The sequence below is a fragment of the Hyperolius riggenbachi genome, chromosome 7 (genome assembly GCF_040937935.1).
Source record: "Hyperolius riggenbachi isolate aHypRig1 chromosome 7, aHypRig1.pri, whole genome shotgun sequence".
NCBI classification, from domain to species: domain Eukaryota; kingdom Metazoa; phylum Chordata; class Amphibia; order Anura; family Hyperoliidae; genus Hyperolius; species Hyperolius riggenbachi.
The window spans coordinates 276,695,105-276,712,348 of NC_090652.1; the positions used below are offsets into that span (position 1 = coordinate 276,695,105).

At 41.1% G+C, this 17,244-nt stretch overlaps 1 protein-coding gene across 16 annotated transcripts in view; it reads left to right on the forward strand.

The window, feature by feature from the left end:
* NEB (nebulin) overlaps positions 1-17,244 on the forward strand; it is a 321,375-nt gene that overhangs the window by 227,392 nt on the left and 76,739 nt on the right. For 14 of the 16 annotated variants that reach the window (XM_068245793.1, XM_068245797.1, XM_068245803.1 and 11 more), the window contains 6 exons: positions 1,234-1,338; positions 1,429-1,533; positions 4,743-4,847; positions 5,338-5,442; positions 8,796-8,900; positions 16,472-16,576. In XM_068245793.1, the coding sequence (XP_068101894.1) occupies positions 1,234-1,338; positions 1,429-1,533; positions 4,743-4,847; positions 5,338-5,442; positions 8,796-8,900; positions 16,472-16,576 (630 nt within the window). Of the gene's footprint in view, positions 1-1,233; positions 1,339-1,428; positions 1,534-4,742; positions 4,848-5,337; positions 5,443-8,795; positions 8,901-10,194; positions 10,300-16,471; positions 16,577-17,244 lie in introns of all 16 variants that reach the window. The other 2 variants (XM_068245795.1, XM_068245800.1) reach the window with 1 other exon arrangement.

Sequence of the window (17,244 nt, forward strand, 5' to 3'; positions counted from 1 at the left end):
TGAATTAGTATTTCTCATTGTACACTGTAGTGAACTCTACTTTCCTTGTAGATCCCACAAATGATGATCCCAACTGTACAGTCAGGCAAACTGTTTCCTTGTGGTCATTCTTTATTACTTACAGAACTTTATCCCCAGAGCAGATCTCAGTAGAAAGTGACAGGGCTTAGTTTAGCTGATAACATAATGGATTCCGCCTGGATATAGATGCAAACAGTACCAGTAACGAACACTTTCATTCCAGCGCAGGAGACTTGAGTGCAGCAGTGAGTAACTTCAGCGCTGTCAGAAGATGGAGCTGAAGTTACTTATAAAACACTATAATTCGGCCTCCATTCATCAACATCCATGGTGGCCTAGAGGGGGAATAGTATTTAACATTGATGGGAATTTGTGCAGGAGCAGGATAAGCCATACAGGCTGTATCCTGCACCCAAGTCTCATGTGCTGATTCCTCTCGTACACCCAGTAATCCCTGGTGTCTGCCAACCACAGGTTCTCAATAGACATCTAGCCACGAGCACTGTTCACAAATCAGAATGGCGCTAGTGTTTCCCCAGAAGCAACTGCCCATCAGAACTTTGAGATTGTCCATCTGGGCTTTGGTCTAAGTGGCCCTCTGCAGCTCAAAAACAGCAGTCACTGGCCATGGAAGGAAAGCCACCCCACTGTCTCCCATTTTCTAGAACCTAGGTTCTCAACGTGCGGTACGCGTACCCCAGGGGGTACTTCTGATGGTTCCAGGGGGTACTCAGACTTGCTATACTTAACCAAGAATAACAAATTTAGAGTTTTAGAAAATAATAAATCCCATTTAAACAACACCAAATTAGTTAACTAAAAGCAATAGGAAATGCTTGGAAATTGTTTAGAACCAATTATCATGTAATATGATACATACATACATTTGTCAAGGGGTACTTGCGATAATGTTTACTATGCTAGGGGGTACTTGGCGAGTACAGGGTTTTAAAAGGGGTCCATACTAATAAAATGTTGAGAAACACTGTTCTAGAACACCAACTCCCTAACCCCCGGTGCACTTGATCCATCAATGGCGTGCCAGGATTAGTCTGAGCCATTGAGCTATTACAGAAAGGGCTGCAATATAATTACATTCCGTGTGAAGTTGAGTGGCTATTCTTGTCTCTACACAGCTATAAATCTATGGTATGTACATTAAGCACTTCTCATCTAGAATTCATACCACCTCTTTTTTTTCCTTCTTTACAGCTGCGCTACAAAGAAACCTTTGAGAAAGCCAAGGGCAAATATCACACAGTGAAAGATGCCCTGGATATCATCTACCATCGCAAAGTTACTGATGACATTAGCGATGTAAGTTGCATGCTATACAAACTTGAAACCTTATACATCCAGGAGGACTTTGAGACACCTGTTTATATAACTGGTCTCTTTTTTTTCTAGGTTAAATACAAGGAGAAATATGTCAGCCAACTTGGTATTTGGAAGTCCATCCCCGACCATCCTCAGTTCTTCCACCACCGCGCTGTGACTGATTCCATCAGTGATGTGAGTTGATTGCATGTAATTTGCATGATGTCAACTTCAAGGGATTCTCTAGTGAAAATTAGACTGCCCTTCCTAAACTTAAAGTAAATCTAAAGCCAGATTTAAAAGCACTCAGGCTTCGGAAGACTTTTGAAGCCTCGGGCAGCTGCAGAGAGCAGTCTCCAACTAATTGGTCAATAGGCTCTATAAGGACCCAGAGCCTTCCCTCTCCTTAAATGAGTATTTGTTTTCTATTTTAAATCTGGCTTCAGACTCCCTTTAACCTATTATGGGATTCTCTCATTTTCTCAGACATCATGAAATTAGTTTACAGTAGGATAAGATAAAGCCATCAAAAATGTTTTTGGAGAGTCCATTCAGCAGTGCTCCTATTAAAGGCTTCTCTTTTAGTCAATGAAAGTTTACTATGATGTAATAACTACTGTCAAAGTACGTAAATATCTCGTAGTTTAAAAACATACAGATATTTTATGATATGGAAAAAGGGAAAGGGTCACTGTTAGTGGTGGTGTTCGAATTTGGCATAGCGAATTCAGAACACCTAAATTCTCCCAATTGCAGCTGTTCAGTATCGAACAAGCAGACAATGGCCTCAATTCACTAAGATTATCTCCTGTCTTTAATAACTCTTCTAGAGTTGTTACCATGGTGATAAGGCATGTAGTATTCAGGAAACATTTTACCTCAGGCAAACCTAAAGTTAACTCTTCTGTCTTTAAGTTAACTCTTCAATCCTTAAAATAACTCCAGAGTTAAAGACAGGCTGTTAATTAACTGCATGTGAAAATAACTACAGAGGAGGTAAATTAACTACAGAGGAGGTAAATTAACTACAGAGGAGGTAACTTAACTACAGAGGAGGTAACTTAAGGAACTCTCTTGCCTTATTATCTCCAGCATGATCTTAGTGAATTGAGGCCATAGTCAAGCGGAGTTCACTGACTTGCTTGTCATGTTGCGCCTCACTTGACTCCAATACTTCCTCCTTTCGGTTTGAAAGGAGGAAGCAGCTGAGTCATGTGAAATGCAACATGATACGCAAGGCAGTGAACTCCTTTCTTCTGACCCTGTCCACTTGTTCGGTGATGAATAGCTTTGATCGGGAGTATCCGGTTGTTCAGAATTCGCTATGCCAAATTTGAACACCAACACTAGTCACTGTAAACCACAAAGTTAGCATCTCTAACATGCAGAAACCATGCATTTTTAGTGTTTATTTAACTCAGAGGGGTCATGCTCTACTGCCTTCAATGGGGCAGTTGTGTTAAATCTGTGCTGAGTTAGAAGGGACACATCCTTTTATATATTCATTAGAAATGGGATGTATCCTAAATTTCCTCGAATCTGAATCAAAAAAGATTCTTGAATCTTTTGAATATCTCGAATCTTGAATCTAACGAATCCTGTACAAAAGAATTGTGTGATCTGTGTAAAAATAGTAGTTAGACTTAGAATATACTATTCTTAGTTTAACTACTATTCTTGCACAGATCACACAATTCTTATGTACAAGAATCGAAAGATTTGAGAATCATTTTGGTTTCGGATTTGAGGAAACTTGGGATTTGTCCCATCTCTAATATTCATTCTTTCTCTCCTATAATTGAAATATTCACCACAGATGCTGTAATTGCAAGGAGCAATATTTTTGCAATATTTGCGCACTGAAGTACTCCTATAGGATCATGGGCATCTGGGGTATTTTGTACGCAAAACGGTGGATTGTTCCAGGCAGTAACAAATAAGTGCAATTCAGATTTTCTGTAAATATAAGAAAACTGTACCTGCTTGAAATACATAGAACATTTTCACAAAGTTTCAAAATGACTTGCATAGTCATAATATGATATATATATTTTTGAATGGAAGTTTAGACTTCAAATAACAGTGCTTGTTATGCGTGAAGTGCATCATCTGCTCTGAAGCAGTGACAAGCCTGGTTCTTCTGAAGCAAGGAAATCAATATCATATGGCAGCACAGACTAATTCCCTGAACGCAGATAAAAGCAGACACTCAGTTTATTTCTGCTTCGTTCCGTTCTCTTAAAAATCTTCACGGTTCCAGAGAGAGCGAATGGAAAGGAATGCTCTGGGCAGACAGGCTGATTGGAAATTAACTCAGCAGCCCATCATACAGGAAATCTCTCAACTGATTTAAAGGGAGAGTGTACAGTATTTAAGTGAGCTCAATGGTTGTGTTACTGTTGTAATATTTACCTTAAAGTGTAACTGTCGGGCATAAAATCAAAAATCAATTCTTTATTTTTATCTGGGAAACAAGTAATAAGGATGCTAACCAGGCAATCCAAAAGTTAAAATCACTATTACTTTTCTTGTTGATAAATGATCATTCCCCAGTTTACCTGACTCATATTTGGTACACACAAAATTTGGTACACAAAAGGGAAGTTGTAGGGCATGCTGGGTTGTCCTTTTTGGCTTCTCTACTTCCCCTCAGACTTAACATACGCAGCCTGATTGGCTGAAGTCTCTTTCCCTCCTGTTTTCCCCTTCCACACCTCTGTTCCTCTCTGATTGGCCAATATTTCTCATGCTGAGACAATGCACTTTCTACAGTGGCAATGCATACACAATCAGGCAGAGGAGAGTAAGGGAGGAAATGACATCAGGATTGGCTTCAAAATAGGCACACCTAAAATGGGAAATGCTAAGAAGGATTTTCTCTTTTTTTTACTGTAGAAAAATTACTAAAATCAAAACGTGGACAGTACAATACATATGTTATGTACGTAGAGCAAGTATTGAACTTCTTATATATGTGGGTGTTTTTTTCTGAGATAGTATGGCTGACAGCTCTTCTTTAAAGAAGAACTTTTACCCAGCATTGAACATCATTCCAATCAGTAGCTGATAGCTACTTTCCCACAAGAAATCTCTACCTTTTCTCTAATAATGTATCAGGGACATCTGTACGGCTGATATTGTGGTGAACCCCCCCCCCCCCCCCCCCACAGTTTGGCTTGCAATCACAAACTCCACCCACGTGATGAACTAATCTGTGGAAGAAACACCAAAGCCAATTACGTCCTATTGACAAGGGGGTGTGAAAGTTCAGGCAGAAAGAGTTCAGCAGCACAGCTTGTATACACAAGAGGGGCTGGCCTGAGCTGTACAAAACCTATGTACCTCTAAAACCAAAGTGTTGTATAGTGATGGACTAATACAAAACTTTCTGTCTTTGTCTATAGTACAAATACAAAGAAGACTTGACATGGCTGAAGGGCATTGGCTGCTATGCCTGGGACACCCCTGACTTCACACTTGCTGGGCAAAATAAGCAACTCTATAGTGCGGTAAGTAATTATGTCCAATTTTTTTATTTTAGAAGCTAAAAAAAGAAGATGATGAGGAAGAAACTGATAGGGTTGGAAATAAAAAAAAATTACACAGTGATGGTAGTAAACTGAAAAAATGGGTTGAGTAGATTTTACTTTTCATCAGTTAAAATATGATGTTTGGGTGGACTAACCCGTTTTATTTCAAAACACTCCTGTTTGCTGCATTCTAAGTATACTGTATTCAGAATTCGGTATTAACATCCCAAACTGTTATTTAACTTGGTAAAGTATAACTGAATAAGGGTTTATTTAGCAAGGCAGTGGTTAAGCCTTAAAGGGCAATGACTTCTAAGAACCAATCAGGGTTACGTTCACCACTGTTAAATCAAAGTGAGTTTTGATTGGTTGCTGAGAGTTACTGCTTTTTTTGCTAACCAACCTTACAATAGCATAAAAATAATGAACCTAAACAATTTTCTTTATTCTCTTTATGGTCTCTCTACAGTACAAGTACCGTGAGTCCTTTGAAAAGACAAAGTCGAAATTCAAGTACACCGCGGATACTCCTCTGCTCAATCACTTCAAATATGCCACCGAGCTGGCCAATGAGGTACAGTGACCCCTACATGTGTTAGTGTCAGAAAGTGTTTATTTTTTTAATTTTTTAAGGAGGTTTTTTTTTTGTAAGATCCCAAGTCAGGAAACCAACTTTTTAAATAGTATGCTAGAGTTAAATGACATACGAGATACGACACACTTTTTTTGATTTCAAGGAGTCTAGAGCATTTATTGCATTAATATGAAACGATAAAGATAAATTCGTGAACATAAGATTATTATTCACAAGTATCAGTCATGCACTACCAGACTCGAGGCAAAGCTACATCAGCAATATTTGAATATGTCAACATGTAGCTGTACATGGTAAAAGATACACACAATCAGTGTGCAATCTTTTATTGTTATGTGAACTGAACATCAGATGGAGAAATATAGGTTACACTTTTTATTACCTAGGTTAGGAAAAGTAAGGAAAAAAAATTACATAAAAAACAAACAAACAAACAAACAAAAACATACCAAACAATTAAATAATTAGAAGAGTACCTACATGAAAAATAATATCCATTATAAACCTCTTAGGCTACATTCACAGTTGCGGTTGCATTCCCTGTAACAGCAACAACACAATGGGAACATGGTGACGCATGTTATGTGCACATTGCGGCGGATACAGTGAAGCATACAGTCAATGAAAGGTATGCTACACGTTTACTGTTAACATGTACATTTTGCTGTAATACATGTTATAATGCCGCGTGTCGTCATACCGCAACGCACCTGCTGCACTGTGGTGCATTGTCCTGGCAAGCTGCTTTACAAAGTGGCCATATACCGCACCACTGTGAACATAGTGTAATGGCCCATACACACGGGCTACAACTGTTGCTGGAAGCGCATGTTGCGGCGACAGGTTCCCCATGTGTATGAGGCACGCGCAAGCAACTGTTGCTCATCAGAGCTGTCCCCAGGCGATTGACTTGTTCAATTCCCGGCAACAGCTGTTGCAGGAACCGTTGCTAGTCTGAAGTCGGTGCGGTCGTGTGTATGCTAGTCTCTAGCAACTCTTGTGAGTCCGACAGTTCATTGAACCTGCGACAGAAGTTGCTGAGCAACAGTTTCCGCTATGTTGCAGACAGGTTGTTGCCGCGTGTATACAATCGTCGCTTGTATACAACTGTCGTTGCTGGAGACTTTCAACTGTTGCTTGTCTCCATGCAACTGCAGACATCTCTGTCTCGTGTGTATGTAGCTTAAGACACGGGAGATATGGCAACGCATCCTAAGACCAGGCCGCATCTGAGTGACTACCAACAAAGGCGTGCAGAGCCCCCTAGAGGCAACATACACACCTTGTAGGTTAATAGGAATTTTAAAAAAATCTCTCAGCTTTTTTTTTTTTTTTTTAACAAAAACCGTTTCACTGGGACAATAAACCTTTATTATTGTCATACACAATATTATATTAAAATTAGTGTGTAGTTAGCATATATGTTTAAACATTTTAACGGGGGCTCGAATACAATTAATTAGCACTATTTATAATTATTTTTAAGCATATAAATAAAAATTTACATTTTGTATAATTTTCCCATACATGTTTGTTTGTTTTTTTCGTCCCATGACACTGAATAATGGAATTCACTAACTGATAGCAGCCTATCCCAGAGCAGATTGTCTCCTGCACCCCACTTATTTTTATTTTTGTTATTAAATAAGCTTAATATAAGCTGTTAATATTTATAATAATACATTTATTTTAACTGGACAATTTTTAAAGGTCAATAAGAATAGACATAGGCCTAGAATAAGACAAGATAGTGGTAGTGTGTCATGACTGAATAAAGCTATTTTGACAAAATTAAATAACTGTTAATCATATGAATTGTTTGAGCACAGATATGAGCTTTTTAAATACTGTATTTTTTTTATTTGTATCTTTTGTGAAAGGGAATTCATTTCAGGTTTAATATTTACCTATGCATGAAGGCTCTGGATAGCATAGAGACTTCCCAGCCTTGGACCACCCCCTTGTTCCTGCATTGTCCACGGTGGAAGCTACTTGTTCCTCTAAAGGCTCATACACACGGGGCACAACTGTCGCCACAAACACGTGGCACGCGCATGTCTGGGCGACAGTTGCCCCGTGTGTATGAGGCGCGCACCCCGAACTGTCGCCGGAGACAGCAGTTGCCGTGCTATTGAAAAGTTCAATCGCCGGCAACTTCTGTCTCCGCAACTGTCGCTATTCCGCCACGCGTACTACGTGTGTATGCGTACTAGCGATAGCTACCTACACACTGTGAACGGAGCTTCCGGCGGGGCGAACCTTCAGCGACAGCTTCCGTCGCGTCTCTGCCTGTTGGGCTGAGCCGAGCTGTTGCGCACACGTCTCCTGTGTGCTAGCAACAGCAACAACGGTGCCCCGTGTGTATGAGGCTTAAGTCTTCAGCACTCCTTGTGCAACCTTTGGAACTACTCATGTCCTCAAGTGGTTCAGAAGATGAATGCATCTGTACTGCGCAGGCACAAGTCTGAGAACTTCTCAGAACTTCTCGTGGATGCAAGTAGTTCTGAAAACTGCATGAGGAGTGCTGCAGACCTAGAAGGATTAGTAGCTTCCACTGTGGATGGTGCAGGAATGATGGGATGAACTGAGCACTAGGAAGGATCTGTGGTATGCAGAGCCTTCCCTGTACATAGCTATGTATAAAGCCTGAAGTTAATTTGTACTTCAGATTTACTGAAAAGAGAACCCGAGGTCTTTTTTACAAAAGATAATAGGACACAGAAGCATGTGTTCTCCTGGGTCGCAGCTTAGCTTTCGATTGGAGCAAGCTGAAAGAGGCGGGGAGCAAAGCGATGGAGGAGGCGGGGAGACAATGCGGGGGGAGGCGGAGGTGCAGAGATTGACAAATGCAAGGTAAATAGCAGGCTAGCGACAAGCAGATTGTCAATAGCCTGCTACTATTTTCAGGGGGGGACAGTAGAGCCCGGGGGAGACTAGCAGCACACACTAAGGACACAGAGGCATGTCATTGTGCAGAGCACATGCTTCTGTGTCCTATTATCTATTGTAAAAGCCACCTCAGGTTCTCTTCAAGCATACAATTTATCAATTATGTTTCTAAGTGGTATCTTTAGAGGAGTTATGTTTTTTTGCAATACTTCTAACTTTTCTGCTTCATTTTTTTTACAGATCTCACAATACATCATTATTTGTCTTTTTTATTTCTTAACCTTGTTAGTTTCTGTAATTTTGCCCTTATTTTCATTACTATTTTTGAAATGTCAAGTTGGCCTCTTATTTAGCCTAGGCTACTTTTATAATTTGTTCCCAAATGACATTAATATGATGTTATTGCTGTTAAATGTTAACATCTCCTGTACTGTTCTGAGCAGAAATTATACAAAGCTGCCCATGAGAAGGAGAAAACGCACTACAGCGTTGTGGTGGATGACCCCAGACATATCCTGGCTAAAAGTAACAGTGAACAGATTAGCCAGGTAACAAGGTTGCCCAATGCCGGCAGATAGAGGCCGGTGGCCATTCTGTTCTTTGTCTGCTTGAGGTGTCATCAGGAAGTGGTGTCTTCCTCTTGGTTCTAGTGTTCTTGCCACTCAACTGGTCCACCACATTTGAGTGTGCCTTTAAAATACTTTATGTATATTGGTATGTCCATGGCAAAAGAAGTTTCCAAAACATTTTTTTTAATTAGTTAGTGAGGGGAAGGCTTGGAACCTTGGCAAGCTGTTATCTTTGTCTGTGTTTCCATCTGAGTGACTTCTCATTACTGGTCTTGGGGACAACAAGAGCTTTATTGAACATACAGGACATAACCAACCCCCTTTCTCCTCGACTCAAGCATATCCCCCACCACATGTAAAATACTATTTCACATTAAAACCTACACCCTCAGTACTTAATAGTTTTCCATTGCCAAAACCTTGCATTACCTCCCTAGTGCTCAATACTATCCCCCCAAACCTTAGTGCCTAACTCTTGCATCTGCCCTCCTTTAAAACCTAAAAGATCCCTCTAACTAGTAAATATTTCCAGAAAACTGAGGATGCCCTGGAGAAGAAGAGCATTGTGCTAAAATGTTCAAGCTGAGATTACACAGCCACTTGTACCATCTCTGTATAAGCCATTGTGCAACACATATGCACCTCTCTTGATCTTCTCAGCAGCACTTCTATATCTTCACTGTGGGGTTCGGTGCTCTAGTCTGTTAAATGCTGTGGTCTTGGCACCATAAAAATCAGGCACTAGGATTCTCACAGTTAGGCTATCTACCGGTACTTCACCTATGCAGGTATTAAGAAAGTCCAAGTTAGAGCAGGATCCTGCGAGGCACCAGTACAGGAAGGCCGATGTAATCTCCAAGTTGGGGACACAGACTAACAGATCTATGCCATAACCAAAATGTATTAAAAAATGTAATGGAATTCCATTTTGATCACATTTTCACCTTTCCCCCACTCAAACTCAAATATCATTTGCAGGGTCTCTTTATACTTCTCAACCAATTTACGTAGACAAAGAGACCATGATGCAAGAAATTACGGGCGTATACAGGATGTGAAAGCATTGACACATTTATGAACTCTGTAGGCTGCAAGCTTTTGTCTAGAGAAATGTTCATGCATAACTCCAAATTATGCCCCAAAAGGACCTTCCTTGCCATGGCATTCCATAGTACAGGGTATTTTACTGCCTACATCCCTGCACAAGCATTCTGAGGGATCTAGAGCTGTCTTACGTGTCTCATCTGTCCTTCGTTGGTTTTTGCATGAACAGAAAAAGTACAAATCTACGGCCAAGAAGCAGCTCCAACATGGCTGTAATGAAATTCAGAGGCCAGACATGTTACGGGCGTTGTACAACACCAGCATGTGGAGTCAGGTAAACCCAGTGTCAGAAATATGCATGAAAATGTGGCATTTCTGCGGTATTATTATTACAATTCTTATGCACTTTTATAGGGCTGAACTTTTACACAACACTTTGCAGAGAACACTAAACAATGAATGTATTTTACCATCCCTCAAAGGCACTCATAGTCTTTCATGGATTTAGCAGGGACTCTGGTGACCCCGGTAAAGAAAATTAATTTTGTTTCTATTCCGTTCTCTGCTGGGGAGAGTTATCCATTTCCTGTGGTGACAGGAATTGATGGAAATTATCCAAGGCACGGACACAGACAGCTATAAATGACTAATAGAGGTTTACACTAATTCACACAAAATAAAATAATTTTTCCTGAATTTTGAAAGTTTTTGAAATAACACAGTTAATTTGGAGTAATATGGACGCCAAGACACCTATGTTAGTAGTTGCAATTAGTGGCTATTACAGGCAAAGCGTCGTAGCCGCAGTTTGTATTTTATCGGTTGCTAATCGCGTCTATTATATAGTTCCCTATGGCAGCGCCCAAATTATTGGTGATAGGGTTAGGGATCGGCGGGGGTGACGGAAATTCTTTATGGTTAGTCATTGACAGTGGGTTCTTAGGTTTAGTCATTGGCAAGCAGGTCTTTACGGTTAGCCATTGGCAAGTGAGTCTTTAGGGTTAGTTAACTGGAGATGGGTCCTTAGTCAGCCTTAGACTTTGGCGGGGAGTCTTTCGGGTTAGGCATCAGAAGGGGATTGGTTTGGGGTTAGTCATCGGTGGGGGAGAGGGGGGGGGTAGTTAGGCAGAAGATAGGGTGGGCTCATATGAGAATAAGTTTGGGTTAGGCCACAGGAAAATATTGGTCAGTATTACCGATATTTTGATATTTTACTGTCTGTAGTACTATCTGTAATCTACTAATTATCTACTTGCGAATATCTCCGCCATATAAATTGCAGTGACGCCCGATTTAATGTGCGCAATGTCCGTACCTGAAGGTGCCTTAGAGTCTGCATTTTAACCCCCTACATAGCAACATTTGGGGGCAGGGAAGTGGAAAATCAACTAACTTCCACCCCAGCGCTCTTACAGTGATGACCTCACCAGTGTGCTGATGCTCTTCAGAGCCCAGTCAGCACTCTAGGCATGTTCCTGACCTCTTTGTAATTATTCAATTTGCACTGGAAAAAATGAAGTAATTTAGCTGTTAACCACTCTACAGCCATCAGAATCACAGGACAGGCTAGAAATAATTCCAAATTATTTCACAGGAGGGACAGCTCACCTATTCTGTATTTCAGCTGTGCTTAGCTGTTTGCCTGGAGTTTGTCTTCACTCTTTCCCTATTTGCAAAGTACATTGGCAGGTCATATCTGACTGCGATTGTCACTGGCTTGGTAATGAGCAGTAATGAGAGTAATAGGACCGCAATCAGTGGATAAGCCGCGTGAGGCGTAACAGGCCCCGCTTACAGCTAGAGTGTAGCACGCAGTTCTCTGTGATGAGAGCACTTGCTCTGCTCATTGCATACCTAAGAGCCACCTAAAGCAGACCACTCACACAGCCAGAACACTGTAACTGTGTCACTAAGGAAATCCATAGTGGGAGGAACACATCTGCAACAATACAGCGGAATAATCAGACCTCAATCTAGAAGGGATGAAGGCTTGCACTGAAGACACACCAAGAGCTATGCTTGGAACTGCACATTGTGGCTAGGTAACCACTGATTTTTATTAGAGACGGCAGCATTACTTATCTGCTGTAGCTGGTAGGTTGCTGTTTGAAAGTTGCATGCTGTATGTTATGCTGATGTGACTTGCAAGTATTTTTGCTATCTATCTGAAGAGCAGTATATATGTGCCTTTCTTTATGTATGTTTTTGTGCTCTAATTTTGCATGGAAGAGTGATGATTTTATATCTTGTGTCCAAAAAACAGGCAAGGGTGATTTAGTTTTGTAAAAGTAAACCTTTTGCCTATGAACATCCAGAGGTTTTACAAAAAGAAAAAGAAGACTTAAAGCGGACCTGAACTCAGAACTTCCTCTCTGCTCTAAAAGATAAGATAAGCAACAGCATAATAACCTTTAGGGCACAGGTGTCGAACTCCAGGCCTGGAGGGCCAGATCCATGCCAGTGTTTAGGATGGACTGCGAAAGAGAGGAATGTTTTGAATCTGATGGACCACACCTTTCCTGATTCAGACCCATCAAGTAATTTCGACTGTGTCAAAAATGTGTGAGCACCTCGGCCCTCGATGGACCGGTTTGACATCTATGCTTTAGGGCATATTCACAGTTGGACGTTGCGGTTTAAAGTGGATTCGAGATGAAAAACTAACTATAACAAGTAACTTGTCTATATATGTTATCTAAAGTTTAGATCGTTTATTGAGCAAATCTAGCTGCAAACAGCTTCAACACAATATGATTGTTTGTTCCTGTGATACAATGAGGGCAGCCATGTTCTGTTTGTCACACTGTCACAGGCTGAGGTCTGGAGATGCTATCAGCTTGCCTGTGTGTAAATTCATTCCCCTCTCCTCCTCCCTCCTCCCCTCTGCCTCTGAAATCTCTGGCTAGTAACCTCCTTCACCTTCTGCCCAGACTGAGCTCCCATAAGCCCTTGGTACATTGCCAAGCACAAAAGGAGCTGTGGACGAGGCTTGTTTAGTTTATAGGGAATTAGAGTATTAAAACAAAACAAAAAAAAGTATTTGGCTTGAGGAATGTCCTATAAACAATAGGAAAGGAACACAATTATGCAATGAGTAAAAGTTTATCTCAGATCCACTTTAATGCGACGGTAAAGTTGCAACGCGACTGTGTTTAGAGGTGACGCACTGCAAGCAGTGAGTTACCATAACGCAACATTTTTCAACGTGACTGTTAACGTCGCACTGTGAAGGTCCCGTAGGATTATCATTGCAGTGCGGTAAGCTGCGTCATAAGACTTTATAACGCAGCTCCGCAATGTCCCACTGTGAATATGCCCTGAAAGAAAACATTTCTTTGTTAGAGCTGATACCAATCCTGCAATAAATCTGCAGTGTTTCTACTTCCTGCTTTCATGGAAGCAGACATAGGGTTAACCGCCTGTGTTTAAAAATTAGCTGCTCTGCCAAGGCAGCCAGCTGACACAGCTGAGAGATCAAATTACAACGTGTGATTAGTCACAGATGAGGGGGAATTAACTCTCTAAATAGATACAGGGTGCATTTCTCTGTGTTTTCCTTCTGTCCTGTATAAGAGTTCAGCTCCACTTTAAACATTAAAGTAAAAAGGGTAATTCCATGCTGCATACAGTTTGCATTGAATGTGCATTAGTGTCATTTCTACAGAGGTGCGGAATCCACTGATCATTGGGGTATAGGGGGAGGGGATCAGAAGGATCAGTGGCCACATACCTTTGTTCAGCATAGGTTGGTACAAAGCGGCTGAATCGTTTTTTTTCAAGAAATTTCTGCTAAAATCTCACTGAGGGCCCTTTTCCACTACAGCGTTTGCGATGGCTTAATCGCAAAACCACAAACCGCTAGTGATTTTAAAATCGCTACGGTTTGCTTTTTAACATAGGAATCGTGGTAGGTAATTTCCACTACCGCGATTCGTTTTTTACTTGATCGCGATCGTGCCGCGGAACGATTTTTGCCGCGATTTTGCTATGCAGTGCATTGCATAGCAAATTCGCGATCGCAAACGTCGGGAAATCGCCGGGAATTTTTTTCTTTTGCTGAATCGCAATCGCTAGCGTTCAGCGCGAACGCTAGCGATTGCTAGTGGAAAAGGGCCCTGAGGCCTTGTTCACATTATAGGTGGTTTTGGAAAATTTTCAGCGTGGGCGATTTACAAAATCACCCTGAAAGCGCTTGTGCAATGATTCTCTATGAGAGAGTTCACATCAGAGCAGTTCGTTTGGGATCCGCTTTGAAAAGCGGTGCTTGGGCCATTTTTGAGGCAATTTGCCTCAATGGAAGGTATAGGAAAAATGCAAAACGCTCACAATATCGCTTTGGCACGCGATTGCGTGAGCGGTTTAAAAAAAAATACATTGTATGTATTTTTTCTGTATGTTTTTCCGGATCAAAAGATGGAAGCGCTCTGCAAAAGCACTTACAAAAACGCCCACAAAAACGAGCAAAGGAGCAAAAAATCGACAGAAAATCGCCAGAAAACGCTTTAACGCAGGAAAAAAAAGCCCACCGCGGACGGACACGTGAGCTGAACGCAATGTGAACAAGGCCTGACACAGAATCATACAAAGTAATACGGCTAGGTTCACAGTGGAAGTTGCATTGCCTTCCCTGTGACAGCAGGAATGCAACAGAACAGAAAATTGGCACTGCATGTTATCCACATGTTGCGTCACATACAGTGAAGCATACCGTATGAAAAGTATGCTTCATTGTCACTGTTAACATGTGCATTTGCAGTAGCGCACTGACTACATTACAATGCTGCACTCCACGCTGCACTGGGAACGTCGCATAGGTGTTGCATAGCAGAGCGTCAACCTATCACAAAGCGTCTGTTATGCCGCAATGCAGCACCGTGAACATAGCCTAGAATTTTCACAACTCCTCATTTGATCGCTGATCAGTGAGTAGCCAGTCGTTTACCAGATTGGGCCGATGTCGCATGCTAGATGGCTAGTTAATAATCTAGAGGACAAATATACAAAACAGCTGCCAACTATTCATAGATGACAGGTGCACTTTAATGTCAGAAATGTGCTTTCGATAATGATTGCATTATGTGTGAATAGTAACCTCTGTGCGTTTTGGACAATTGTCTATGTGGTTTGAATTGCATGGACAGGCTTTAAGTCAAATGCTGAAAATATTGATTATTTTACACTGTATAAAATAGGCAGCAAAAAGACTAGATGTGCTTTTTACAGGGTATGTTCAATATAAATTTTACATAACATTTGAATCTTTCTCCTTTACTGGGTAATTACAATAGTGAATGCAGTTCTTTGAAAGGATAAACTCACTTTTCAAACACAGAGGCCCATATGCAACTATTCAGCACTCTGAAAATGAAATAGTACCAAAAAGCTGGTAAAGAGTACTGTCAATTCTGAGTATTATTTAAATGGCATTTTCTTGACAAGGTGTGAAAATTTCACCTAGGAGAAAACTTAAAGTAGCCACACATCAGGGGACTTGGCAGCCATCTGATTCAATTATTATAATCGGATGAAAATCGGTGACGCCAAGTGCATGCCCGACCGACAATGGGACCAATTCCAGGCCGAAATTGATTGCATTAATCGGTTGAAAATGCTGCAAGATGCAGGGCTGACTTGCTTGAACAGGTGAGTGGCAGTAACAGCAAGCGATATCGGGACGAGAGCAATGAACGCAATAAAACCCCCGACGCTGCCCCCCTAATGTTCCTGGAAGCTGCATATTTCACCCAGGATCACCTGAAACGACAGGGAAAATCATTATAAAAACGCGAGGTTCGTGCAAAACAATGGTAAATAGCGGAAAATGATTGTACAGGAGCTGTCCATTCATTTGGAGGGACAGTGATTAAACAACGAGCGCCATTGCCCATATCGGGCTGGACAGTGTTACAGTGGAATAAGGTGTTCATAAATAAGGTGTCAGGTGTTCATAAATCCCAGACTAAATAGGTGGCTTTACAGTTTGGACTTAAATGCTCCCGAGGATGAAGATGTCCTGATTGGGTGTGGCAGGGAGTTCCAAAGTGTAGGGGTAGCATGACAGAAGGCTCTGTCTCCAAAGGTTTTGAGTTGGACTTGGGGGGTGACCAAGTTATTAGATCTATTGATCTAAGATTGTGGGGGATGTGATGCTGTTGCAAGAAAGGTATCCAGGGCCCATATTGTGTATGGATTTGAAAGTCAATAAGCCAATTTTAAACTGAATTTTCCTTTTAATTGGTAGCCACAGCAGTAGCTGAGATTTGATTCCTGTAGCTTAATTCCCCATCAATAACCTAGTAATTGTAACCGTGGATGTCCGCCAAAGCTATATGCAAATCATCTTGTGATATAGTACGTAAATACAGTATGAATTTACTCATAAGAGGACAGACCCTTTAATTCTTGAGTACATTATAGTCTTTTTGCTTTTGAATTTATCCACACTGCATACACAATTATGCCATTTAGGACTTGTACTGCATCTGACTTTGTGCTTTTCTCATTAGTGGAAGTACAAGGAGCTCTATGAGAGAGAAAAGGACAAGTTCACCTCAGTCCTCGACACTCCAGAGCACAACAGAGCTCAGAAGGCTGGAAAACAGATCAGCGACGTGAGTATTGGTTGCAAACTTCATCCCCCTTTAAGAGCTACTTTAAACCAGGATTGAACTTCTTCCCATTCAGTAGCTGATACCCCCTTTCCCATTGAAAATCTTTACCTTTTCTTGAATAGATCATTAGATCATCAGGGACATCTGTATGGTTGATATTGTGTTGAAACTCCTCCCACAGTGTGCTGTCAGGGTCATGGCAAACTTTTCAAACCAACTTTTCAGTACTAAAAATGTATATTTTAAATAAGGAGAGATTACTCATGATGAGATAAGTCTTACATGTCATGTAATCAACTTCTAGTTTGAGAAAACTGATGGCAGACTATAAGTGATACTTGATGTGGAAGGCTATAAGCGGAGTAGAATATGCCAGGCTATAAGCGGAGTAGGATGTGGAAGACTATAAGCAGAGTAGGATGTGTCAGGATATAAGCAGAGTAGAATATGCCAGGCTATAAGCGGAGTAGGATGTGGAAGACTATAAACAGAGTAGGATGTGTCAGGATATAAGCAGAGTAGGATATGCCAGGCTATAAGCAGAGTAGGACATGGCAGACTATAAGCAGAGTAGGACATGGCAGACTATAGGCAGAGTACAATTTGGAAGGCTATAAACAGAGTAGGATGTGGAAGGTTATAAGCAGAGTAGGATGTGGCAGACTATA